The sequence below is a fragment of the Natator depressus genome, chromosome 18, assembly GCF_965152275.1.
Source record: "Natator depressus isolate rNatDep1 chromosome 18, rNatDep2.hap1, whole genome shotgun sequence".
NCBI classification, from domain to species: Eukaryota; Metazoa; Chordata; order Testudines; family Cheloniidae; genus Natator; species Natator depressus.
Window position 1 is genome coordinate 14,988,006 of NC_134251.1, and position 26,267 is coordinate 15,014,272.

General features: G+C 52.0%; 1 protein-coding gene across 9 annotated transcripts in view; it reads left to right on the plus strand.

Moving 5' to 3' along the window:
• Window positions 1–26,267, plus strand: part of AGRN (agrin) — a 221,863-nt gene that overhangs the window by 128,789 nt on the left and 66,807 nt on the right. For all 9 annotated transcript variants that reach the window (XM_074975398.1, XM_074975399.1, XM_074975401.1 and 6 more), the window contains 2 exons: window positions 20,398–20,613; window positions 24,539–24,763. In XM_074975398.1, the coding sequence (XP_074831499.1) occupies window positions 20,398–20,613; window positions 24,539–24,763 (441 nt within the window). The remainder of the gene's footprint in view (window positions 1–20,397; window positions 20,614–24,538; window positions 24,764–26,267) is intronic.

Below are 26,267 nucleotides of genomic sequence, written 5' to 3' on the forward strand. Positions count from 1 at the left end.
ACCCAGGGTGGAATGCACCTCTGACCTGCATCCATCCCTGAAACAGCTGATTAATTCTGTGGATGATTAGAAGTCAGCCAGCCTGCTCAGAGCTGTTCTCACCATGGGACTTGTGACAAATTAATGAGAGAGACTCCAGGTCGGTGTTTGATTTGCAAGAGTGACTTTGATGTTTCGAATAACGAGAACATGAAGCTTAAGCCCCGCCCAGCCCAAGCTTTGCTCTACCCCATGGCTCCAGCACGCAGTGCAGCTTGCCACCATTCTGCTGCCTGCCTGTCGATGGCGTCAGCTTTACTTCAGCCCCCCGGATAAACTTTTTCCCCCCCAATGCCTGCTTGATTAGTGAAACATGTGTAACCCACCTTTCCTTCCACTCCTCCTTCTGCTGCTTAGCGTGGACACAGGTGGCAGGACAATGCCAGTTGCAGCAGGGAGGGACTGGACTGGTTTGAAACGTGGTCAAAGCTGGAGCGCTGAATGGGCCGGGCTTCTGTTTTTAGTGTCCGTTACAAAAGTGGCATCTTGTGCGCATAAAGCGCTTCTGCAGCAGCGGGCAATGGCAAGCGGGGGCTGTAATTGGTGGGAGCATGGCAATTGTGCCCCGTTGGTTGCCGGGTGTGTGTGTGTGTGTTTGTGTACTCGTTTACCACTATATAAAGGGTGGTGAATTACCAGGCTGCCTGAAAGGGAGGAAGTGCATGGTTTCCCAGGGATCCCCTGGGCTGCCGTCCTGAGCTGCTCTTGTGATCAGGTTCTTGAAGGGGTTAATTTAGTGGATTAAGTATAAGGGTTTGAAATCCCCAGGCCTTCTGGTAGTAGGAGTTAAGATCCTAGCAGCTGGGTCTGCGCCCTGCATCCTTCCCATGCAGACAGGCACATTGCCCATTACTTGGTGGGTCTTTCAGACATGACCTTAAAGCGGGGGGTCCTGCCTGCTCCATCTATTTACTAAGGCTTCTGTGGGGCTCTTTGTAACAGCCAGGGTTTGCAGAGGCATCACTAGCCAGCGTTTTCCCCTCTTCCCCCTGTTGTGCAGTAGGTTATTTGCTACCCTCCGGTTCCATTTCAGTGGGGTTGTGTGCGAAAGCTAGTGAAACACTAAGGGCAAAGAGGGACTGTGGAGATCGATGGAGTACAAGGAGCCCACTCCAGCATGGGCAAGGCTTGGACCACGTTAGCTCACGTTGTCTTTGTGCCTCTCAGTGCAGTGGAGGGGTGTGGCACGTGCCAATGTGATAACCTCGCTCCTTCTGACGCTGCCTCTATTGCAGGCGTTTGTGTATTCATGTCCCACTGTTAATTACTCTGTCACCCCTCTCTTTCATCTGCTCCCACCATCTCCGCCTAACGAAGACTTGATCACTCCCTGCCCTGTGCTAGGATCACCAGAGCCGACGCCAGCTCTTCTGGCTAGGGAGCATGGAGATGAGATGAGCTGGGCAGATTCCTGCAGCAAAGGATTGGGAGGTGGCAGGCACAGTGCAGACTTGCTCTGTGTCGCTCTGCCAGTGCAGATCAAGCTCTAAGCAACTCCGGAGGAATGGGCATATGTGTGTCACATACATAGAATGTCGTGTGACTATTACATGCAGCGAGGGATGGAACATATGTGTATAATAGTACCTACCTCATATATAGCGCTTTTCACTAGCAGATCTCAAAGCACTTTACAAAAGGCATCCAGTATCGTTATGCCTGTTTTACAGATGGGGAAACTGAGGCACAGAGAAGGAAGGGACGTATCCTTCTGGGTGACCTTGGGCAGTAGCAGAACCAGGAATAGAACCCAGGTCTCTACTCACCCAGGCTGTTCATATTAGTTCACACAAATCACTGTATGACTTCCCACAAGTCCAGCATATGATACATGTAAATGACTTAGATTTCAGTCATCTTCATCTTCTCACGAGTCCGACTGTTACTCCAGTACTGGGGCCCTTGAGCAGAGAGGGCCAGTGCCAGAGGGCATAGCATTGGGGATGTTCACCACGAGCCCTCCACGGCTCACTGCCCAGGTGACCAAGTTGAAATCTGAGCCCCGCTCTCTGGAGCGGACGAGCCTTGTGGTTCCAGCCATGTGCACTCAGGAGAGCAGGAATCTGTGTGTTACCTACACATCTAGGTGCCTGGCTTATCGTGTTTACATAGGGTGGCTTCCAGCTGTTCTCCTGATGGTGTGAAAGTGGCAGATTCCTTCTCTCTCACCAAACAATCCACTGCTGATGTAATTAATATTGATGGCAGGGAGGGTGGGCCCAAGTGGAGGAGCAAATGTGCACAGATGAGTCTCAGCTGGAGCTCCGGCCTAACTGGTCTCCATGGCAACATACACCTCAGTCTCATGCAGAATTCATGCTGGCCTTTCCCGTCCTCTCACACACACACACACACACAGAGTGCGGCTCCTTCCCCATCGCCTGCCCTCCCGGTCCGGGGACTTTGTTTTCCCTTTTTTGCTTTCCTCGCAAAGGAGGCACAAGAGCAGATACCTTCCACCCTGCCCCATTTAGCACCGGTCATTTCTTTACATATTTGATGGTGACACCCCAGGCCCCCGTCCCAGTGAAGATGGCTCAGGGTCTGCTCCAGAACCAAGTGCCATGGGGCATGAGGAAGGAAGGAGGTTTTATCCCTCACACGTGCCTGGCAATGCCTTCTAAGGAGGTGGGGCCAGGGGGTATCCAGAAGAGGACTGAAAAAGCTCAGTACCTGAGCCCATTGATAACTGTTTAAGGTTCAGGAAGAAACCTCTACCATGGTTAGATTGCTGCTTAATTGTCTCTTTATAGTGCTGGTCCCTGTCAGAGATAGGATAAGGGCCTGCATGAATCACTGATCCGATCCACTGGGACAGTGCCCATGTTCCTTGAAATATGGATCTAAGTCTTATTGCAGGAAGAAAACCCTCAATTTAAACTCTCTGAACTCATGCTCTAAGTAATCTATTGCAAAGCGGGGATGCTTCGCAAAGAGACGCAAAGATACCCCTCTTAGCTGGGTGGCCAGCAATACCCATTAGAGATGGAAAAGACCCATTAGACCATCTCAGCTATTTTCCTTCTCCCCTGCCCCTGCATCCTGACCAATCTAGGATTGTTCCCTTTTGTGTATTCCCAAGGGCCTTGTCCTGTCTGAATTTAAATGACTTGACCAATGGAGCTTCCCAGAGGATAGTTTTCAGTCTAACAGTCAGCTAAAACCAAGCTTTCCTTAATATTCAGCCTAAATTTTCCACTGCTTAATTTCATCCTGTTCCTTCCTGCTAATTCTGTCTCCTGGTGTCACCCTGAACACTTCCTTTCTCTCCTTGTCATATATACCCCTTCAAACACTTACCTTCGTGCCTACCCTCTTATGTTCATTGAGTTCAGATTTGTGTATTTGTGTGCTATGATTTTACAATTTCTTGTGATAACAACACGGCTTTTATGGACAGTGGCCTGGTCCCTTTGAAGCCAGTGGAAAGATTCTTTTTGACTTCCGAGGGGGTTGGGTTGGGCCCCTCCAGCACTGCATTGTTGGACAGCAGTGGATGTGATGCAATGAGAGTTCAATGAAACATTCATAGAGGCGTAATCTCTGTGCCCAAAAATGTTCCATTCAAGGAGAAGTTGGCCAGTTAAATGATTAGATCTGTTTCAAAGATGCCATTTTTGCGGGCGCCCTTCTGTAGTACATTCAAGACTAGGGACTTTGAATGAATCAGAGAAATGATAATTTGCTGCAATGAAGCACTGACTCCTACACCCATCCTGGATTTCCCAAACGTTGGCTCAATTTGCTTTCAGGATATTCACCTATCCCTTCCCAGGTCCCATACTGCAACGCGGCAAGAGCAGGTTTCGACACATTGCTATAAAGGCAATGTGCCATTAATGCAGGAGTTGCTGGAGCTTGAGCTGATGAGCCAGTGTTTGCCAAGCCGGCGCTGTAACAGACTTGAGGAGGGGTGCCTGTAACACACACCAGTGGATTACTCTTGTGTAAACTCTGGTCTAGGTGGACAAATGGAGAGGCCATGCTGTAGTGGGGAAAACGCATCATGTTAGAAAATTCATTCTGTGTTGTTACACATGGCACCTCACATATCTAGGAATAAGTCCTGTTTAAAGATATGCTAGCTGCTCGTGGACAGCTAAGGGGTCACCGTGGTCATTTGAAGTGCTTGTCTACAGGAGGACACTCTGAAAAATTAATCTGAATTAATTTTTTTAATGGATTAGTTAAACTGCATTAAATCCCTGTGTGAATTCAGTTCAGCTTCATTCACTTTGGAAATGAATGAAGCTAAACTGAATTAAGGCCTCTCTAACTGTCTACACAGGGGCTTGATGCAATTTAACGAATCCATTTTAAATTCACACCTTCAGATAGTTCAGATTAATTTTCCTGAGTGTCCCTGTGTAGACAAGACGTACCACATTTCTAACGTTGGCAGTCCTTGCCTACACTAAGGGGAAAATTGTACTTAAGATCATGTGAGTCAGCGCAGGTGGGGCATTTTCTCACTCTAGCCAAGCCTCATGATAGGCAGCGCTCACGTGCTTTAGCCAGTGTGTCAAAGTGAGATGGGTGCATCGAGTGTGAATAACTTCTGGAGGGAGGGGAAGCTTTGCTCCTCTCAAGCACAAAGACATACTGGGCAACTGTGCTTGGCATCTGCCAGCTGTTTGGTAGCATGTGACATTGGTGAAGGTCTCAGCTGAGTTCCCAGCAGCCCCCTGGAGATGTTGAATACCCTGAACTACCCCTTGGTCTGCTACTGGTGTGTTTGTCACTGGACTGGGATGACCTCTTTCTTTCCCCAGGGCATGTTCCTTCCTGGTGGAATTCTAGCCTGCAGTTTATCCTGACAGCAGCAGCATGTCTGTGGGTTTTTTTTTTAAATTTCTACCACCCCCACCCCTCCAGTTCCTGTAATTGGAGACATTTTAAACCACGAATGTAGGTAAATCCCACCTCCTATCTCCCACCCATGAGTTTTAATCAAGTTTCCTACTGTGCTTTTCTGATTGTTTTCTCCGCCTGTTCGGAGAGGGGACAAGCGCCTCTGTGATCTGGAGCTGATCCAGGCTGCCAAATGCACATTCTGCCTTCAGCGGGGGAGAAGGTGGAATTGTCAGGATTCCCTTCTCTCTGGGTCTCGACATTCTCCCCCACCCCCTTCCTCTGTGTAGCACCTGCCCCCAACTTTCCTCGCAAGATTAACGTCCAGGAGCAGGAGGCCAAGGTTGTTCTGGTCCCCATGAGCTGGCGTGAAGCACGCTTGTGTCTACCCCCACACTCCCAGCAGGCTCTTCATGTTAATATCACACCAAGTGCAGTTTGGGTACAGCCAGCAGGATCTGCAAGGCCGTAGTGCAAGCAGAGCGAGAGGGAGCCTGCCACGTGCGTATGCGTGTAATGAGCAATCAGTGAGGAGTCTGAGCAGATTTTCTTTTTCAGTGCAAGGAAAAGGAGCAATTTAAGCATTTAAACCCCAAAATCCTTCTCTGGCTTGATAACAATAAACATAAGCAATAATAAAAACACTTCAGCTTATTATACCGAGCCTGTTGCCTTGGGCTCTCAACGCACTTGACAACGCTAGGCTGGTATTAGTCCTTAGTGCTCATACGGAGCCTTTCAGCCAGGGGTCTCCAATGGGTAGCAATTATTATCATCCCCATTTTATAAACGGGGAAACTGAGGCACAGAGCCCCACAGCAAATCAGTGGCATAGCTGGGAACAGAAGCCAGGCCCTCTGTCTCCCCTTGGTCCCCCGTTTCTCCTCCTCACCCCATTCTAATCACACACCATATTCTCTCTCCCAGCTGCCTGCTCTGAATGCTGGACACTCTGGCTTCCAGTGCCAACAGCCTCCAGAGAGGCCAAGGATTGGGTGCAGGGCCAGCCCCAGGGTTTTGGGAGAAGGGTCTGTACTCAGCCATTTGTGCCCGGTCCCAGGCAGATTTCTTGGTAAACCCTATAGCGTATTTGAGGTGAGGGGAGTGGTTGGCAGAGAGGCTAGGGATCAGGGCGGCTGGCTCTGGCGGTAGATGGAAGGCAGAGGGAGAATCAGGATGAGGGTGTCTGTAACTGCAGGCCCGGGGGGCCCTGAGTTAATTATTTAAGTGTGGGACAGGGTAAGAAGGGACTGTAGTAGGAGTGGGACCTTGTTGGCGTGGCCTAGGACAGGGTGCTGTTAGAACCCCCACATATGGGGCCATGTGCCACTGCTCAGGTTACTCCTGCTGCAGTCCAGATTGAGTGGCCTGGGGAGGGCCCTGCCACTCTCCCTTAGAGAGAGAGTCCTTCCAGCTGAGGCCAAGAGGACAGGGTGGCGTGAGAGGGGCATCTTGCTCAGCTGCTGCCCATGCTTTACCAGAAGCAGGGAGTTTAATTCTCCAGAGCTCAGTTACCGGCAACAACAAAGCATGCCCTTCAGCAGCACTGCTGGTACCGCCGGGCTGGGGCCTTTTCAGCGCCTCCCGCCAACCTCGTGCCACTGATCCAGTTCTCTGATTGACGGAGCCTGAATCCTCCAGCGGTTTTAGACAGTGCCCCATGGACATCTCCCCGGCCGTGGGTGAGCACCCAGCCTCCCTGTGGCAACGCCAGCAGTTGTTTCCATAGAAGAGCAACGCTACAGGAGGAAGAGCTATTTGTAAGTGTTCCCCGGGTGGCTTCGGTCCCTGCAGGGTGGAGGCCTCTGCCTGCTTGTTTTCAGCTGTTATCTGGGGCACTCTTTGCAGGGGAGAGCCGGGGCGTTGGAAGCGAGGAGGTGGAGCTAGCGCCAGCCATCTGCAGACCGCGGTTCGCTTGTGCCCCTCAGAACCCGAGTAAGGAGAGGTTGGTTGCTTTAATGATGATAAAAGTGACCCACTTAGCAGTGCTGACCTAGGGCTATGTGGGAAAGTACCCTGGGCCGAATTAAAACCAGGATAGGTTGTGCCAGGCGCAGAAGGCTGTGTGAGTGCCCTTATTTCAGTGTGAGTGGTTTGTTTCAGCTTGACTCCACGCCACTCCTAGACCAAAATCAGAGGGTCCACACAGCATTTTGCACTGGGTTAGCTATATCCGTTTGAAACCCAGTTTCAGTCACCACTATAGCTCTCTCCTGTAGATGAGACCCATGTTGGTCTGGAATGATGGAGCCAGCACGTCTCTCCTTCCCATTCCTCCATCACCTGTTTCTTTGCCCATCCAGCCATTTCCCCTCCCACAACCCCCTTGTTTGATGTCCTTGTGGACAATCCCGGAGCCCTGCCTTTCGTGGGGGGAGTTGGTTCCATTTCCTGGGCTCCCATTGGCCTCATTGTTGCTGCTTTGCTCGTGTTCCCCGGCGTCTTTGGGGATGAGGGGGGAGTGTTTCCATACGTCACTTTTGTAGCTCGCTGGCTGTGACCGACCGCTGTACGTGACGCTACTTCCTTCCGGAGGGGCCATCCCGTCCCTCACCTCAGGAGCCTTCTGCAAATGCCGCGTGCTGTGAGCCCCCCCGGGCTGGGCAAGGTCCGGTGGGCAGGCTGTTGTGTCATGAGGCCATCAGAGTTCATTCCTCCATCTGCTTGTCCTGGTGGGAGGGATGGTGGGGGAGGGGGAGCAGGCAGCCACCACTCCAGCTGTTGCTGGTCTGGTGCTGCAGAAACAGACTCCTGTTAAAGGATGAAAGCGGTGACCCTTCCCCCTTCTCTCCGCTCCACCAGGCAGAGAAGGGCCGAGACCTTTCCCAGCTCTGGCTGTTCCTAGGAAAGGCCGGATCACCCTGGTTCGCCCTAGCTCAGAGAATGAAAACCCCCATTAACGTTCCCTCGCACCATACCTGGGGGAGCGGCTGAGCCTGGCATGGCCTAGCCAGAAGGAGGCTACAAATCCCGGCAGCTTTAGCCTTCCATTCCCCACCTCCTTCCCCTTCACTTAAACCTTCCTCCCTTTAGCAAGCGCTGGCTCACCAGGGGAAGCAATGGAGAGCTCAGACCGACTCACTCACCATTGTAACGATGGCAATTCTAACTGTAGCAGCAAATGTATCGGTGCAAATCAATCCCACTGACGCCTGTCCCCCCCACGCCTCCATCATGTGCATGTTTTTTTCCCCTCTGCTCCAGCAGAGCCAAGAACAGTTTGACAGGGAGTCAGGATAGTTCCTATAAGCTTGAGCCCCCCCCTTTTGGCTTTGTGCAGCTTGCTGAAGTGTTGTATTGCGAGTCCTACTCTACTTGCATCTTCCCTTCCCCTTCAACAACCCGGGGGGCTTGGGGAAAGGTCACCTCTCCTCTCTGGTTTTCTGCCATTCACTAAGAGCTGACAAATGCACCACTGAAACCTTGTTCTTTGCAGTTCTAGGCACACACTGATTTAACAAGAACCATGATAGTCTTGAGACGCAATCCTCCCCATGCAAACACACGCTGCTGTTGCACCAGCCAGCAGACTCGCTCCATGATTCAGAACATCCATGGGAGGATACCTAGTGATGGGGAATGTTATCCTCATTTTACAGATGGGGAAACTGAGGCACCCATTGGTTGTGACTCACTCAGGATCCTGCAGGGGAACAGTGACCCATAGTTCATCATGGGTGCAATTCCAGCTTTGGGGGCGATGGTGGGAGCTGTAGTGTAGACATGGCTCAGGTGTTTTGGCCATCATGTGGTCTAACCATGATGTGTAGGTGAAAGTGCAGCCGCCAAGATCTTAAGGCCCGAAGAGACCATTGCAGTCATCCAGTCTCGCCTCCTGCATAGCAGGCCAGAGATTTCATCCTATGAACCCTTGAATCTAGCCCACCTTGTGGTAAACCTAGAGCATCTCCCTTAGAAAGACATCCAATCTTGGTGTCTTAAAGCCTCTGGAGGGTTTACCACACCCCTAGAAATAGGGTTTCACTGGTTGATTACCCTCACTGTTTTTGTTTGTGTTTTGTTTTTTTAAAGCCGCTTATTTCCAGGTTGAGCTTGGCTAGGTTCAACCCCCACCCACCACAAAAAGCAGGGTCAGGTCTCTCCCACCGGTGCTAGGGGAGTATGGAGGAATAGTTTTGCTAATGTAGATGCAGCCTGAGAGTCGGGGTTAGAACGCAGGTCTCCTGATGTCCAGTCTCTCTCTTGTGTGTGATGTTTCTGTAACTATCTCACGTATGTGGTTAGATAGCTAGTGTGTAATTCGTTGGTTCTAAGACCAGAAGGGATCATTGTGACCTAGTCTGACCTCCTGTCTAACACAGGCCAGAGGACTTCCCTGAACTCATTCCTGTTTGATCTACAGCATCTCTTTTAGATTATCATGCTAAGACTGTCTCATCGCTATGTTCTGCTTTCTCGTCTCTGCATCGTGTCCATCTGTTGTCTATAGTCATATACTTCGATTATGAGGGAAAGGACCATCTCTTTGTTCTATGTTTGCACAGTGCCCAGCACAACTGAGCCTTGGCCTGTAAGTGATGCCTATAATCACAACACGTGGAAAAATAGCCTGAGTATTTTTAACTGCGAATTCAACTCATTCCAAACACGGATGGGCATAAATGCTAAGAGGTTCTTGCCATCAGGGGCAATCTTCCTGCTGTTAGATGTTTACTCAGACATAATCTGCTGTATTTATTATTAGGATAGGAATCCCAGGAACATTTCTGACCACACTTGTTAGTACTTTATGCCCCGATTCAGCAAAGCACCTGTGCACATGCTGAAGTCTTACTGTAGAAAATGGAACTGAAACGCGTGCTTAATGTTACAAACATGCTAAAGTGTTTTCCTGAATAGGGGACTTCACGCCTCTTCCTTTTTAAAAAAAAAAAAAAAAATTTTTTTTCTCTTTCCAAGTTTTATTCTTTTCCCTGCTGTGGTAACTTCTGCCAGGATACCTAAAATTAAAGTGCAACTGACAAGAGAGCCCTTTTGGAAAGGAAAACTCCTGCTGACTTCAGTGGGAATTTCATGCTATGCAGCGCTTGTATGGCTGAGCGTCTTTGCCAGTTATAATAAATCTGGTTTGTATTTCTCAGATCTGATGGGAGAAGAGAGGTGTTTCTTTTATTCTCTCTGGGCTTTGTGCTTGCATAATCTAGCCACATCACGACATCGGACGGGCGCTTTGTAAAATCAAATTTAAAATCATCTGCTGGAAAAAAACATGTCATTACCAATAATACCTGAGATTACTAAAAGTGAAAGAAACGTAAACATCTGATTTGCTCATTACTGTTTTGCATTGGGGAAGGGGTGTTAGTTTTTTATTTATATGTTAGTCTGTCAGTGGAGATCCAGTGAAGTCAGTTTCATACACAGAGAGAGGAAATTCCACATCAGGGTCAGGAGTCCTCATCTTCGACATGCTGCTCCCACCCTAAGAAAAACATCACCCACTGAGGGGCCTCAATGATACAGCCTCAGTGCTGTAATGTCTGCAGCTTCTAAAACAACCACATTCATTGAATTATTGATTGATTGATTTCTTTTTTCTGTTAAAGTGGAAATGTGTCTATTGGACTCAGGTGTTATGAAAGCTTGTTTTTTACAGAATTGAAGCGTTTGGCCAAAATTAAGCTGACGCTGTCCCTTTGGCGAAATAAACACATTTCCGTAGTCTTTTGTTTAAATGTCAGTATGTACCCAGAGTGTGATTGTTTAACTTTGCTCCAGGTGGAAGGAATGATTCCTTAATTTAGTATCCTTATGCAGCCTCATCCAAATATCCTCCTTATACTTTGTTGCCCTTCCATTATTTTATCGGGGTTGTTTTGTATCATTTTAAAATTGAGAAATGTTTATCTACACAAATACTAGGGATCTACCCCTGTTGTAAAGAGGATCAAATTGAAAATAATAATAATAATAATTAATAAAAAAGCTTTTAGGAAACATTAAGAACAATAGAAATGTTTCCAGTATTTTAAATTCCAGTGCAACATTTTCTTAAGCAAAAATAAACATTTTCCCTGTAATGTTTGCAACCTGGTGCTTGACAGTGAAATTGACAGTCAAGCTGCTAGACCAGGGGTAGGCAACCTCTGGCACGCGGGCCAAAGGCGGCACGCGAGCTAATTTTCAGTGGCACTCACGCTGCCCGCGTCCTGGCCACCGGTCCGGGGGGCTCTGCATTTTAATTTAATTTTAAATGAAGCTTCTTAAACATTTTAAAAACCTTATTTACTTTACATACAACAATAGTTTAGTTATCATAGAATCATAGATATATTATAGACTTATAGAAAGTGACCTCCTAAAAACGTTAAAATGTATTCCTGGCACGCGAAACCTTAAATTAGAGTGAATAAATGAAGACTCGGCACACCACTTCTGAAAGGCTGCCGACCCCTGCGCTAGAGGCAAAAGTGAAACTGACTAGTCTAACTTCAGCCTGAAGGCTGAGACCAACACGGAAAGGAAATGCACCCTAAAATAGTGACCAGTAAATGAGGGTTGTGACTCTGTTCCTGACAGCAGTAGTAAAAATTCCACAGGCATCCTCTAGAGCAGCACCACCTTTGTGAAGAGCACTGAGAGATACCGATGAAAAGGGCTGTGTAAAGTCCAAATATTCTTTGTTCATTCTCATCTGAGCCCATCCCTCCCCTATGTGGCTAGGAGCAGCAGGTTAAAGGGAAATCATGCCTGGTCCCTAGGTCAAGAACCGGTCTGTTTCTGAGCATCACTTGTGTTTGAATAATCGAGCTGGAGTCTGAAATAATTGTCCTCAGAATATAGCATTTCCTCCCTCTCTCTCCTGCACAACAGTTCCTGGTGGTGCACATAGGCCGGCAGGGATGTATCTGAGCGTTTGTGCCCCAGGGAGGGGCTGAAGGTGAACTGCTCCCCAGTGCACCTCCTCACCTCCCCCCAACCCCCTTCTGAGCATGCATCTGTCAATGGCGCAGCTGCACGGGGCCACGGCTGTAATGGGAAATCAGACAGAGCAGCAGTTATTGATTGGAGGTAGTCCTAAATTGGAATGATGGGGGTAGGGTGGGTGTGGATTAAACGCATAGGGCCCAACCTCTGCTCAGCCATTCCTTCCCCTCGCCACAATCTCCCTTTGTTCCCGGAATAAACCGCTGTGGGTCTGGGCAAAGGGGCACTGCTGTCACCTCCCAGCTCACCGCTTCCCGAACCTTGCTACTGGGATTGGGGCGGGGTGTTTGTTTGATGGGAGTGATTGAGGTTGGTGATTTCTCTCTGTGCCTTGAGAGTCATTCCCACAAGCCTTGAGGCAGAGGTCTCTCTCTGGTATTAAATCAGCAGGGTGGGGCGTGTTCTCGGCTGATACAAAGGGGCGATTTCCCCATGTCCGACTCTCCCCGCTGCGTGGGGAGGGGGGCTGGCGAGGCAAGGGAAGGGCGGAGGAAACAAGCCCAGTTCAGTTGTGCACTGCTGGCTCAGTGCCGCTGCCCTCATGCATCTTTCAGCACTCCCCACCCCCCAATCCAGCTGTGTCCTCGGATGCTCCTGGCGGCACAAGGGGAGCAGACACTGTCGGGCCCTGCTATCTCGCTCTAAATTATTCACCAGGCCTCATCCCAGACATAACGGAGAGGGAGACAGGGGCAGTGGGAGCCCGATGCCGCCTTGGTCACAGCATGACATGGCTAGAGAAGCAGAGAGTGGGATGCAGAACACAGAGGCCTGGACGATGCCCCCTTGCGATGGGGCTCATCTACAGTGGATTGGGTTGGGGTGATCTGAGGAGAAGGCCTCAGTCTGCAAGTGCAATGAGCTCCTAAAGCCTATAGGATCCTGCTGCCCTGCCCCTGCCTCTCCAAGTGCCAGCAGGGGCTTCGGCTGTCCCTGCTGGGCTCTTCTTGGAGGGGAATTGGGGTTTGGGTGCCTGCCTGCTCTAGTCCCCAGACTGCCATCTGTAATGGGCTCTTCCGTAAGGGGAGGTGGAGGGAAGGGATGAGGTGCCCCGTCCATCCTCTTCTAGTGGCGGAGTGTTCCCAGGATATGGGGCGAGATTCGGGGTGGTGCCCCTAAGGTGCAATGCAGAACTGGCAGCCCTGGGGGAGGGGCACCCTGTCAGATGCCAAGCAAAGTTTGCCTTAGTCCTGTAGAGATCTGCCCCACCCCATCTGATTACCTGAAATGGGGGGAGAGGCAGAGCTGGCCCAGGTGTGGACACTTTGCACCACCCAGAAGCCTTGGTCAAATTCAGAACCCAAGCTCCTTTGAGACGGGTTTGTAACTTCCTCAGCTGCAGATGGCTGGCGGTGAGTACAGTGCTATAGAACAGCATGTGCTCCAGGAATCGCAAGAATGGCTCTCTGGTATGGTTCCATTACTCAGCCCCCAGTGGGGAGGGCTTGGGCAGGGCCTCTGGTTTCTCTGCAGCACCCCCGCTGCTTGATCTTGGCATGGTTTTTATGGGCTCCGAGTGGGAGCCCCGGCCCATCCTCTCCTCTGTCCATCAAGGAGGTTGTCATGAAGGGGTGTCTAGAGCATGTGTGGTTCTGAGGTTTCTTTAAGAGGGGGAGAAAGGAAGATAAAAGTAGGTACCAGCATGTGACCCCCCCCTTTCCCCTCTCCTGCCCTGAGCCCCAGTGCTCCCTGACTGAGCTGGCCAGGGGGAGTCAGAGGTGCGCTCACCCCCTAAGCTCACCACGGACCAGGGTCAGTTTCTGGCCCAGGGTGTAGCTGGAATTTGCAGCTCACAATAAGGCTCTCTCCTCTGCCTCCTGTCCTTCTCTCAGCACCAGTGCTGCTGGATTTCTCTCCCAGGCTTTGTAGTTTGTGTCACTGCAACACACCAGAGCTTTGGAGAGCTGCAGCTCGAATGGGGACAGGCAGGAGTCCTGGGTCCTAGTCTGGGCGCCGCACTTTGGGAAAGATGTGGATGAATTGGAGGGAGTCCAGAGGAGATCATCAAAAATGAGAGAAGGTTGATACAACCTGACCTATGAGGAAAGGTTAAAAAAAGGGCATGTTTAGTCTTGAGCAAAGAGGACTGGGTGGGGGGACCTGATAACAGTCTCTGAATATGTTAAGGGCTGTTATAAGAAGGATGGTGATCAATTGTTCTCCATGTCCACTGAAGGTAGGACAAGAAGTAATGGGCTTAATGTGCAGCAAGGGAGATTTAGGTTAGATGTTTGGAAAAACTTTAACTCTAAGGGTGGTTGAGCGCTGGACTAGGCTCCCAAGGGAGGTTGTGGAATCCCCATCATTGGTGGTTTTTAAGAACAGGCTGGACAAACCCTTGTCAGGGATGGTCCAAGTTTACTTGGTCCTGCCTCAGTGCAGTGGGATGGACTTGACCACTTGAGGTCCCTTTCTGCCACACATTTCTGTGCTTCTATGTAGACCCTCCTCAGCAAAACCTACCGAGGTCTCTGACACCAAACGAGTTAGAGGGTGGATGTTGCAGTTGGGCATTGATCCACCCAAACTTCTCATCTCCTGCCCTCCGCTCCCATTTGTTGCCCTTCACCCTTGGGGAGGAAATCCTTTCTTCCATGGAAAGGTAGGGAAACGTGCATGGCTGAGACCCCCAGACTTGCCTTGCATTGGCTCAGCTCAGGCTGCGTTTTGGTGGCTGGAGAATGATTGGTGGCGGTCCTGATGCACGTTTGTAGTCTCCCATCCACAGTCCAGGCTTGGCCTTCAGGCTAGAATCAAATGTAGCAAGAACTTGTAAATCTCTGCTCCAGTGCATTCTACGTGGGGAGACCTGCCCCCTGCCCTTGTGAGGGGAATGACCGGTGTGGGCGGCTGATTGTCAGCCCTGGGTCCTGCCCTGGTCTCTCCGGCTATTAGCTTTATTGCTTGTACTGCAGAAGGGCATTCTACGTGGGGAGACCTGCCCCTGCAGAAGCAACTAGCAACCCTAATCCTGGACCAGGACCCCAGGGCGCTAGGTGCTGTACAAACACAGAACCAAAAATAGTCGAAGTATAAAACCAGAGAGCAGATGGACGGGCAGGCAGATGGGGGGAGAACGAGGAAACGGCAATAAGATGACACTGGTCAGCAGTAGGGGCTCTGATCTCAGCAAACTGGCAACCAAACCGTTGTGAAGTTTTTTGTAGGCGTCAGAAATGATAATGGGTGAGCTTTGAGGCTGTTTACGGGGAACTTAACATGCACGCACGCGCGCACGCTTGTGAAGGCCACGCCCACTCGTTCCTTCCACTGCCAGTCACGCTCACCTGGACATGAGGCCAGGGTCCAGCAGCAGACAGGCCTAAAAGATTGTATCCATTTTCATTGCTGCTTTAGTCTTCTCAGCCTATCTCCCCTACACAAATGCCTGCTCTCAGGTTTGTGCTTTCACACTCCACTCCTACGGTCCCCGTTCCTTGAGAACCTCACTCTGTCTTTGGTACTTCTCTGGCCCCCGCTGCTGTAATGTCTGAGCGCCTCTTCACACCCCTGCGAGGGAGGGCAGTACTATTGGACCCCTTTTGCAGAGGTGGGAACTGAGGCACAGAGAGGCCAAGTGACTTGCTCATGGTAATGCAGGGAATCTGTGGCAAAGTCAAGAATAGAGCAGTGGCATCCTGAGTCTCAGGCCAGTGCCCTGTCCGCTGAGCCGTCCACCCTCCAGCCTGCCTCCCTGAGCTGGCATGCTGGACCATGACGTGTCCATACCCCTCTGAACCAGAGCTGCCAGCTGGTGTCTCGCCCGGGTCTGAGAATCCCAGAGCACAGGCCTGGCCTACAATTGGCAGGTTCAGAGGATGCATATGGTACCTTGGCAATGTACCAATCCTGCTCGCAGGGGGCAGCACCCCAAGGGAAGAATCGAAGTGGGGTGCCATGGGGAGACTCGAAGTTCACTGATGAGCGCCCCTCTTCCCCTTTGTGGTTGCAAATTATGGGTGTGTGGGGTTACGTCCACCTTATCCTAGGGTTATCCCCATTCAGTGCTCCAGGCTCGTACTCCATGCCCATCACTAGGGTGTCTGAGTGTGATCCCGCTCCCCATCAGCTTGACTTCGTGACGTCAGACTCAGGCGCTCCCGTACAGGGGTGACAGGTGGTGGGGAACAGAGCTCTCCTGAGGAGTTAGCTGTCAATCCACCCCTCTCCCAAACAGAACAGCACACGGCCCAGCTCCCACTGTGTCCGTGGGACAGCGCAGGGGGATGGATTGGGCCCCTATATATTACGGGTCCAGCAGTCGTTGCCAGCAGAGCCGACCACCTCGCTCCCCATCACCCCTCATGTTCTGCCCGCTCTTCTGCAAGCAGGTAGCTAATTGAAACCTGCTCGACGTTTGCTCTGCATCCCCGCATCCCATCTGGCACACCGGCTTCTTCCCTTTGCCTTTCGAGAAGTCTGGTCACCAAGACAGCCCTGTCTCTGCCTCCCCTCTCCCTTCTGAGTGGCAGCTTGATTATGCACTACACAGTTACACTTCTGCTCCAAAGAACCTGCTCGAGAGGAAGAGGGGGGTGGGGCTGGATAAATCCCCACTTGTCCTGCATTTCATATTCACACGCTGTCTATCGTCTCTTGCACCCTCTAATCTTGGAACTAAACAGACTCATCTGCATTTAAAAAAAAAAAAAGAGAGAGAGAGAGCAGCAGCAAGGGAAAGAGTGAGCGAGACTATCCACAGAGCTTCATAAAAATGATAAATTGCTTTTAGATATTGGGTAGGAGAGAAAGAGAGTTCTTTTTTTATTTGACGATATTAGTCTCTTAGTGGCGCATTGTTGTTGTGCATATGAGCTCAACATCTCAAAGCAGTCAAAGCCAAGCGGCCGGGAATTGAAGTGTAAATGAGCCACTGCCAGGCTTTTTATTTTGCCTTTTATGGTTTTTCTCTCTCTAGTATGTAGGTCAGTCTCCATATTTAACGTATATCATGTGTGTGTGTCTGGGGTGGACGCGTGTGTAGCGAGTGCAGTGTGTCTGGGTCGGGAGAGCCGTTTATATGTGTGTGTGTGTAATACATGTAGGCTTGGAAGGTGTGGACTTTTATCGGTAAATATCTGTACATGTCGCTGTACACACGCAGACCGACAAAAAATCGTTTCCGTCAGTAATGATCAGAATTTCAGCTCGGCAAAGTAAGAAAATGCTGCTTGAGAACTTATGGGCATTTGAAATAAGGATATTGACGTTGTCTATTTTGACATGCGATGTGAACTATCTGTTTTAGCGGTGACGATGCTTTAACCCTCTGGAATCTCAGTGTCTACTGGCATTAACTTATTATTTCTGTCCCCCACTGTTCAACATCCCCCCCCACATAATTTCACATAAGTGTGGAAATTTAAATAGATGAAAATCTTAAAAATGCTTTAAAAAAACCCATTTAAATTATTTTTAAAAAATATGAATTCTGCCGAGCCTAAGTGTGGGCAGGATGTGTGTCTGTGTGTCTGGAATGTAAATGTAGTGGGTGTGTGCACGTATGTGATAGATCAGCGGTTCTCAAACTGTGGGTCGGGACTTCAGCCCAATTGTGGCTTCAGCCCTGGGTGGCTGGGCTCAGCTTACAGGCCCCCTGTCTGGGGCTGAAGCCCTTGGGCTTCGGCTTTGGCCCACCCGCCAGGGCGATGGGACTCGGGCAGGTTTAGACTTAGGTCCCCGATCCTGGGGTCGTGTAGTAATTTTTGTTGTCAGAAGGGGGTCCTGGTTCAATGAAGTGTCAGAACCCCTGTGATAGATATATGTGGTGGATAGTACAGGCCGTGGATTTGTGTGCAGTATGCATACATGCATGGTATATGTGGTGTGTGCTCCGTGTGAGTGTGCGTGCGTCGTATGTGCAGTGAAAGGGTGTGCTCTGGATATGTGTGCACAATGGCTGTGTATGTGGAGGGTATTGTTCTGCACGAGTCCGTGACATTTCCGGGAGTGGTCCAAGTGCTCTCTCATCTCTTCCCACCGCTGCGATTGTGCTTTGCTCACAAATCCTACCTGCACACGGCTGAGTTTGCATCTACCTGTCCCCCTCCCTCTGCCAACTTAAAAATTACCTTTCCTGTTACATTAGCAATTCAGATGCCGATCTGGTCTGTGCTGGCTGTTCTGATTACTGTGTGTGATAAAGAGATTTGTGCATCTCCTATTAGAAAGCGCTCAGCCATGTGATCCTGGTAGATTTGCATAAATTGCAAAGTATAAAGATAGTGTGTTTGTGTTTGTGTGTGTTTTCTACCCCCACACTGAATAGAGTTACAAGGCGAGGACATTTTTCTTTTCTTTTGCTCTCAGGTTTTTATTTTAATAGCCTTTCTCTCTTGTTTGAACAGGTGTCAGTAAATGCTGTTGGTGAGGAGGGCTCGGGAAAGCTTGATCCCAGACATCCTGTCAGAAGGGGTGTGGTCATTATGAATACTTTAGGGATGGGGATCAGGGGCGGTTCATCTGTCTACCTCCTTTGGTGGGGTCAAGAATCTCTCCATGACCTGGTTAATTTCACCCGCCCTGTCCTCATGGCCACTTGTTGTCTCATTGTTTGTATCACAGCAGGGGCTAGAGGCCCCAGTCCAGATCAAGCCCTGTTGTGGTAGGTGCCATAGTGCACAGAGTAAGTGAGAGTCTCTCCCCTCAAGAGCTTATGGTTTAAACAGACAAGACGAGACAAAAGATGGGAGAGGGAGAGAGGCCCCGGGAAGGGAAGCGATTTGCCCAAGGTCACACCACTGAGCAGTGGCAGAGTGGGAATGGGACCCAGCTCTCCGAACGCCCCGCCCCTTTCCTCTGGACCAGGCTGCCTCCTGGCTGACTGAGTTTGCTTTCACTCAGTACCCCACTGCTCCTCCCGCCAGCTCTCTCTGGGGCTGGTGTCCCTGTGTGGGATGGAGGGCAGAGGGTGCCATGACTTTTGCTTTCCTGTGACGCTATCTAGGGCAAAACCTGCCTTAAGTGACTCTCAAGGCACCTTTCATAGGCGCCAGCTCTGTGGGTGCTCTGGGGCTGGAGCACCCACTGGCAGCCCCCCTATCAGCTCCCTCCTCCGTGCTTGGGGGAGGGGGCGGAATGGGGCGGGAGGAGGCAGGGCAGGGGTGGGAAGAGGTGAGGTGTGGATGGGGCTGTGGAGGAAGGGGTGGAGTGGGGGCAAGGCCTGGGCCAAAGCTGGGGGTCGAGCACCCCTCTGGCACATTGGAAAGTCGGCGCCCGTGGCTCCTTTGCAGAGACCGGCATCCCAAGGAGAGTGCAGGAGACTTGCCCTCTGCATGTCCGGGGGACTCTGCGGAGCGGGTGGTAGGCAAGAGGTCTCCATGCAGGGTGGGACCTTGGTGTGCAGCTTTCGCCATACGTAAGCTGGTGCCAACATGGCAGGTCACGCTCCTCTTCGCCACCAGCTGCCACGTCTCGCTGCCCTGGAGCCCTGCACGGCTCACCAGCATGGTGGAGCCCCTTTGGGAGCAGGTGTCTGGGAGCGGGATGAGACAATCAGCCCCTAAACCCAGACAGCCTGACGGATGTGCCCAGTGGCGCGTTGACCAGCCATGCCCTTTCGCCCGATGCCCAACACGGGTGTGGGAAGGGAACTGCGGCCGGCTGAGGCAGGTTGTGCAAGCACAGAGGGGCGGGCGGAGAGCGGGGGGCCAGACGCAGAGGTGGGAGCGATCCTGGACCCTGGCGTTATGGGGATGTGCAGTGTCTGGGCTGCTCCGGCTGCATGTGTGAGGAAGAAGCTGTGAGAGTGGAAAGCCCGCTCCCTTTTGTTTGGCAGGGGGTGTTCCTGAACCTGGACCTGATCCAAAGCCCATGGAAAGACCTCCCTTGGCATCAGCTCCTTGGAAGATTGTCGGAGCCGCTGAGAGGAAGCTGCTCAGGCAGATCTGCAGGGAAAGGCCCCAAGGCGGGCGGGTGGGCGGGTCTCCCACACAGGGGAAACGTTGCCGTGCCGAGGCAGGGGATCTGATTGTGAATATCGCGGCGTGATCCTGCTCCCCTCCTGGCTTGTGGCGATGGTCCCATCAGGGCAGGATCTGGCCCATACTGGTGCACTTTGGTCATCGTGTAAATAACGACGCTTGCGACTGCTTTGTTCTTCCAGCCGCCTCGCTGGCTGCTGCATGTCCCCCTGCAGCTTGTCTTGTCTTGGTCTCTTGAGTGCAAGCTCCTGGGGACTGTCTTTATCCCTGGGTTTTGTGTTCAGTTTGCTGAGCCCAGGAGTGCTGAACAGATAAAATAATGAGCAGAGATTCGCAAAGAGAATAACTACACCATCCTGCATCCCGTATGGCAGATGGCGATTATCATCACAGGGGAAACTGAGGCACACAGTTTGCTCAAACTTATACAGTGAAGCTGTGGCAATCAGGAACACCACACAGGAGTGTGGGCTCTCAGTCCTTCCTGGTTCCTATTAGATAAACTCCCTCCTACGCTCTGGTATAGAACCCAGGAATCCGGGCTGCTGTGACTGTTAGACCTTCGCTCCCCTTATTTTGTGTCTCTGGATAAGCAGTCTAGGCTGACCGGGCCTCTTTCTGTTTCTCTCCCCTGCAGTGTGCCGAGGAATGCTGTGCGGATTCGGAGCCATATGCGAGAGGAGCACCACCAACTCCTCCCAGGCCTCCTGTGTCTGCAAGAAGACTACCTGCCCAGTGGTGGTGGCCCCTGTGTGTGGCTCGGACTATTCCACCTACAGCAACGAGTGCGAGCTGGAGAAAGCCCAGTGCAACCAGCAGAGACGGATCAAAGTCATCAGCAAGGGGGCATGCGGTGAGTTGAGCCAAGGACACGCACGAGCCCCGGCAAGGCAAGATGGGCATCCATGTACCAGCCTCGTCCTGACGCTCTGGCATCAGCGACATTCTTAAAGGGAGGCAGCCGTTTGCATTCTGTAGCTTGGAGAGGGTGGGGGCTGTGAACGGTCACCACAAGTCCTCAAACGCTGTCAAAGCATTGTAGGGTGCCGGGGAGGATGGAGAAGGAGAGAGACTCCCAAGACTGGAAGCAGGGTATCCAAGGAAAAGGATTTGGTGCCAGCGCCATCCCTGGCCTACAGACTGCGATCCAGAATGTAGAATCCTTTGTCCACCACCGGGGTGGGATGCAGACACTCTTGAATGGCGCACGGCGACTCTCCGAAACAGCCTAGGTTAAGGTGGCTCCCTTGTGCCATGGAGTAGGTAGAGAACATCTGGGAGGAAGAAGGCAATAACCTGGCCAGGGCACCAGGGTTAACATGCCCCTGGGCTTGTGAAAAGGAGCTGTGGGTTCTTTAAAGGTCACAAGCGGACAAGCTGTAGGTTTTGCATCTTGTTCCAAAGGTGCTACCTCCAGCAGCACAGCACCCCCAAATGCCACTCTGGGGTATCAGGCCTGAGGGCAGGGGGCCATTCAGGGTATGGCTACACTGCAAACAAAACCTGGTGTCTCGGAGCCAGGTCAGCTGACTCCGGCTCGCGGGGCTCCGACTGCAGAGCTAAAAACAGCAGTGTAGATGTTCTCGCTCGGGCTCTGAAACCCAGTGAGTGGGGAGAGTCTGGGACCCCAGGGTCAAGCCCGAGCCTGACCGTCTACGCTGCTTTTTTTGCCCCGTAGCACGAGCCTCATGAGCCTGAGTCAGCTGATCCAGACCCCATAGCTCGCAGTGTAGATGGCTCCTTAGTGATTCGCTAACCCCCACTACCTGACCACTCAGCCTGAGGCTGGCTTTACTAATGCCTCTTCCACTTCCCCTCGGTGCCGGTGTCCCTCGGTGCTAGGGAGAAGATGCCCCACCAGCCTTTGTCATCCCATAAAGCGTGAGAGCCTCCACCAAGCAGTGAAAGTGAAGAAAATCTCTTTCAGCCCTGCCTGTAACATTCCTCAGCCATAGGGCTCTAAGCCCTTTCAAACCTCATTATCTTCATTTAGCAGACGGGCAAACTGAGGCACAGGGAGGTGCAGTAACTTGGCCAGGGTCATGCAGCTGCTCAGTGGCAGAACCAGGAACAGAACTCATCTAAGGCCAGGATTCTAACCACTAGGCAACACTGTCTCCAGAAGCAAGAACCGTTCACCTGCTCTGGAGAGCCAGTGTGACAGATTAGCCCCCACACACATCTAAGTGAGCCCCTTCCTCGGGGATGGAGATTTTTCCAGGAGGCCAGGTGCATGAGGCTAATAAAGGCCCTTCCCTGGGCTGGCATGCACCAGCTGCGAACGAGGAGCTGTGTAAATGAGCCCCTTGTCTCCTCGTCTCAGAGTAAATTAACTTGACCTTTCCCGAGCGCGGCTCTCTGGCTCACAATAAATCTGCACCCAGCATTCCTGCCAGGGCCCGCATCAGAGGCGAGAGTGCGCCGAGTGATTTATTTAAAATAATAATCATAAAAAAAGTGACAAATTAAAAGAAAAAAAAGAAAAAAGCTGACAAATAAATTTGGGCCCATCCCTGTCAGCGAGGAAATTGCTCCTTGAGCTCTTCCTCCAATTACATTGTGCTGGCGGTACCTTGAGGATCCCTGTTTTGCTTGTTTGCTGGAGTGAGAGTCTCCCAGAGCTTGGGCTTCGAATAGAGATCGCAGTGCGGGGAGCTAGGGGAATTGGGAGTGGGAGGCTGGGAAATAGAGATTTGTCTGAACCGTCAGCTGGCTGGGCGAGGGCTTCCCCTTCTTTGTCTCCCCTGGATTTAGGGGCTGAGTCTGCAAACAGCTGAGCACCCTCCTCTCCTGTTGATTTCAGGAACGGATGTGCAGCATCTTGCAACATCAGGCCTGTAGGGCCTGATCCCAAGTCCAATTGAAGCCAATGGCGAGACGTTGGTTGACGTCGGTCGGCTTTGGAGCAGTCCCCGCAGGCTCGATCCAGGGAGAGGCTGCACAGTCTGGCCTGGATCCAGCCAAGCCCTGAGGCAAATGCTTCGCTTTACGCACGTGAGCAGCCACGTTGAGTTCAGCGGCATTACTCACCTGCAGAAAGCGAAGTGCATAGAATATCAGGGTTGGAAGGGACCTCAGGAGGTCATTTAGTCCAACCCCCCTGCTCAAAGCAGGACCAAATCCCCAGTTTTAGCCCCAGATCCCTAAATGGTCCCCTCAAGGATTGAATTCACAACCCTGGGTTTAGCAGGCCAATGCTCAAACCACTGAGCTATCCCCCCTGCATACTTCAGCGCTTCACTGGATCAGGTGCTCGGCATCTTGCCAGAACCGGTCCCTAGCTAGAGCATGATGGACAGCCCAGAGCCAAGTGGAGACAAAGTCACTCTGTACTGTAATGACAGTGAGGGAAAGTCGGGGCAACTGCAGGGCTTTATTACTGATGAGTCCCACCAATGACGGTCCGAGGCCCCACATCAGATCTGGCGCCTTTCAGCATGCCAGGTTCACACATGGCTTGTGGCTCTCAACCTTTCCAGACTGCTGTACCCTGTTCAGGAGTCTGATTGGTCTTGCGTACCCCCAAGTCTCACCTCACTTAAAAACGATTTGCTTTCAAAATTGGCCACAAAATACATAAGTGTCACAGCACACTAGTACTGACAAATTGCTCCCTTTCTCATTTTTACCATATAATTCTAAAATACATCAACTGGAACGTAAATATTGTACTTACATTTCAGTATATAGAGAAGCATAAACATTGTCTGTATGAAAGTGTAGTTTGGATTGACTTCGCTAGTGCTTTTTACGTAGCCTGTTGTAAAACTAGGCAAATATCTAGAGGAGCTGATGTACCCCCTGGAAGACCTCTGAGTACCCCCAGGTGTACACATACCCCTGGTTGAGAACTGGTCGCTGTATGATATGTGAGGAGTGCATAGCACACAATTAACCAGGCATGACCCTTGTGAAGCCTTGAATAACTGATCCTTGCTTCACCTCGCTGTGATCATGTGGTTGCCAAAAGCTTTGGTGGTGCGATAAAATGGCCAGTGACACTTGTACGCTGCTCCGCCAGCCAGCCCATCTTAAGGATCTAGCTAGATTTCGATCAGGGGGCACATGATCTGCAAGAAGGCGACGCCCCGGTGGGATTTGCCTGGATTCGGATGTTGGTGACGATCACCTGTCTGCGTCTCTCGTGCTCATGCAGGGATAGGTTAGGCCCTCGCGTGGCCAGAGCAGTGGGGGGAACTGAAATGCAAATGTCCCCTGCACCAGCCCTGTTGGAGCTAGGCTGGATTTTGGCCCTTGCTGCTCTGCCTTCCACCTGGTATCCGACTCACCACCCGCAGACCCCAGGACTCCGAGGGCAGGATGCTCCGTTTTGTTGAGGGAGGAGAATGATTCGTGTAGACTGACCAGACAGCAAGTGTGAAAAATCGGGAAGGGGGTGAGGGGTAATAGGAGCCCATATAAGAAAAAGACCCCAAAATCAGGACTGTCCCTATAAAATTGGGACATCTGGTCACTCTAGATTCGTGTGAAAGCCCTGAACTTAACAGAGGGCTGTCCGGGCTGCTGCTGGCTGAGGGCCCCACTGAGCAAGGAGTGTGCAGTCCAGGATGCCGTGTGCTGCGCCTGCCCTGGAAAGGGGGCCTTTGTCCTTAACTGGGCAGGGGGGAAGGATCTGGCCCCCCCGTCTCATCCTTGTGAGACCTGCCTGGGTGTGGTGGGGGAGGCCGTGAGAAGAGGAGGAGGTTGGAAAGTGAAGGGATGTGGGGCAGGGGCTGTGCCGCGTTCACGCAGCAGTGCCGTGTCTCTTCTCTCTCCAGGTTCCAAGGACCCCTGCGCGGAGGTGACGTGCAGCTTCGGCAGCACCTGCGCCCGCTCCACGGACGGCCAGGCGGCCAAGTGCATCTGCCCGTCCTCGTGCAGCGGCACGGCCGAGAGCACGGTGTGCGGCAGCGACGGCAAGGACTACCGCAGCGAGTGCCTGCTCAGCAAGCACGCCTGCGACAAGCAGGAGAACGTCTTCAAGAAGTTGGACGGGCCCTGCGGTGAGTCGCCCGCCAGCTCCAGCTCCGGGGGGGGGGGGGGGGGGGCAGGTACTTCTGAAGGTCCCCTCCCACTCAGTGCTGGGCCAGCCGGCTAGCAGCCCTCCAAGCTGCAGGCAGGGGTGCGTGCTGGGCTCTAACGATGGGAATTAAAGCACCGGGAGGGGGCTGTGAGGATGCCTAGAGCCGCAGGGTGGCAGTGGGCTGACACAGCTGCGTCTGGTGGCCTGAGCCGCCTTCGGTTTTACTGGTGTCGGGAATCAGCAGGAAATGCTTCGGTGTTCAGGCCTGACCCCCTTGGAAATGCTGGGGGAGGGAATCGGGCCACCGCATGGTACAGGCCAAAGCACAGTGGGGCGATTCCTCTCTTTTGGGGCTTCAGAGAGTGGTCTAAGCAGCAGGGAACAGGAAAAGCCCCGGGCAAAACAATCGCGCCCAGCATCCAGTCTGTTCAGCCACACCCTGCCATCTGAAGTTACTGCCTCTTTGAGTTTCTACTGGGCCTTCAGTTCCTTTCCAAGGGCTTGCCGGGGGGGCAGCCTGGCACCGGGGCTGGGAGGAGGGGGTACCTGACTGATGGGGAAGTGGGGTCTGGGCAGGAGGAAACCGCTCTCTAGTTTGTGAGCTGGGACAGGGAGAAGCCCAGCCTCCAGCTGAGACTGTGGCTTCCCTAGGAGCACCTGAGGACCAGAGCCACAGCAGTGGTTTCCCCAGAGCAGGGGTTGGGGGCTCCCCAGTACAAGAGCTGGGACAGTGGTTTATACCGGAAGAGCTCCTCTTTCTCCCCTTCTCATGCCCGGTCCATCTGGCTTGGGAAGGAGTCAGGCTTCACAGCGGCTCATACAGAGCTTCAGTCCCTCGTGGCTGGGCACACAGGCCTATTGCGAATGATCCGGAAAGTGGCTGCAGCCTCTGACCCCCCGTCTCCCCCCTGCCCTGAATTGGCTGCAGGCCTTTCCTGCCAAACCGCATCTCCAGCAGCCTAGGTGACAGGCCTTGAAGAAACAGGCCACTTCCCCTCATGAAAGGAACCCATCAGTCACCCAGAGTGACACCGATCCCCGGGGAGTACGTCTTGCCCTGTCACTGCCCAGGATGGCTTCTGTCGCGTTTAATTACCTCTGTGCAGCTTTGCGATTAAAAGTGACCATATTCATTAGGAAAAGCACCAAGTTGGTAGGGACACGTGCCAGATACCCCGTCTGTGGTGTGGGGAGGCTAGATGCCGGGAGAGCTGTTCATTTCTGCAGTCCACCAAGTTGCCGTGATGTCACAAAATCACCCCAAGCAGGGGCAGGAGGCTACAAGGGGCCAGGGAGCACTCTCCAGACGGCACCTGGAAGCTGTGTTTGGCTCTGGACAGCTGAGCATTAGGAGGAGCTGGCGAAATGGAAGGGAATTCAGAGAAGAGGAACAAGAGCGATTAAAGGGCTGGAGGGGCTGGCGTAGGAGGAAAGAGAAAAACTAGGAGCCAGTGCCGCAAGGTCATGATTGACTTCAGCCCCAA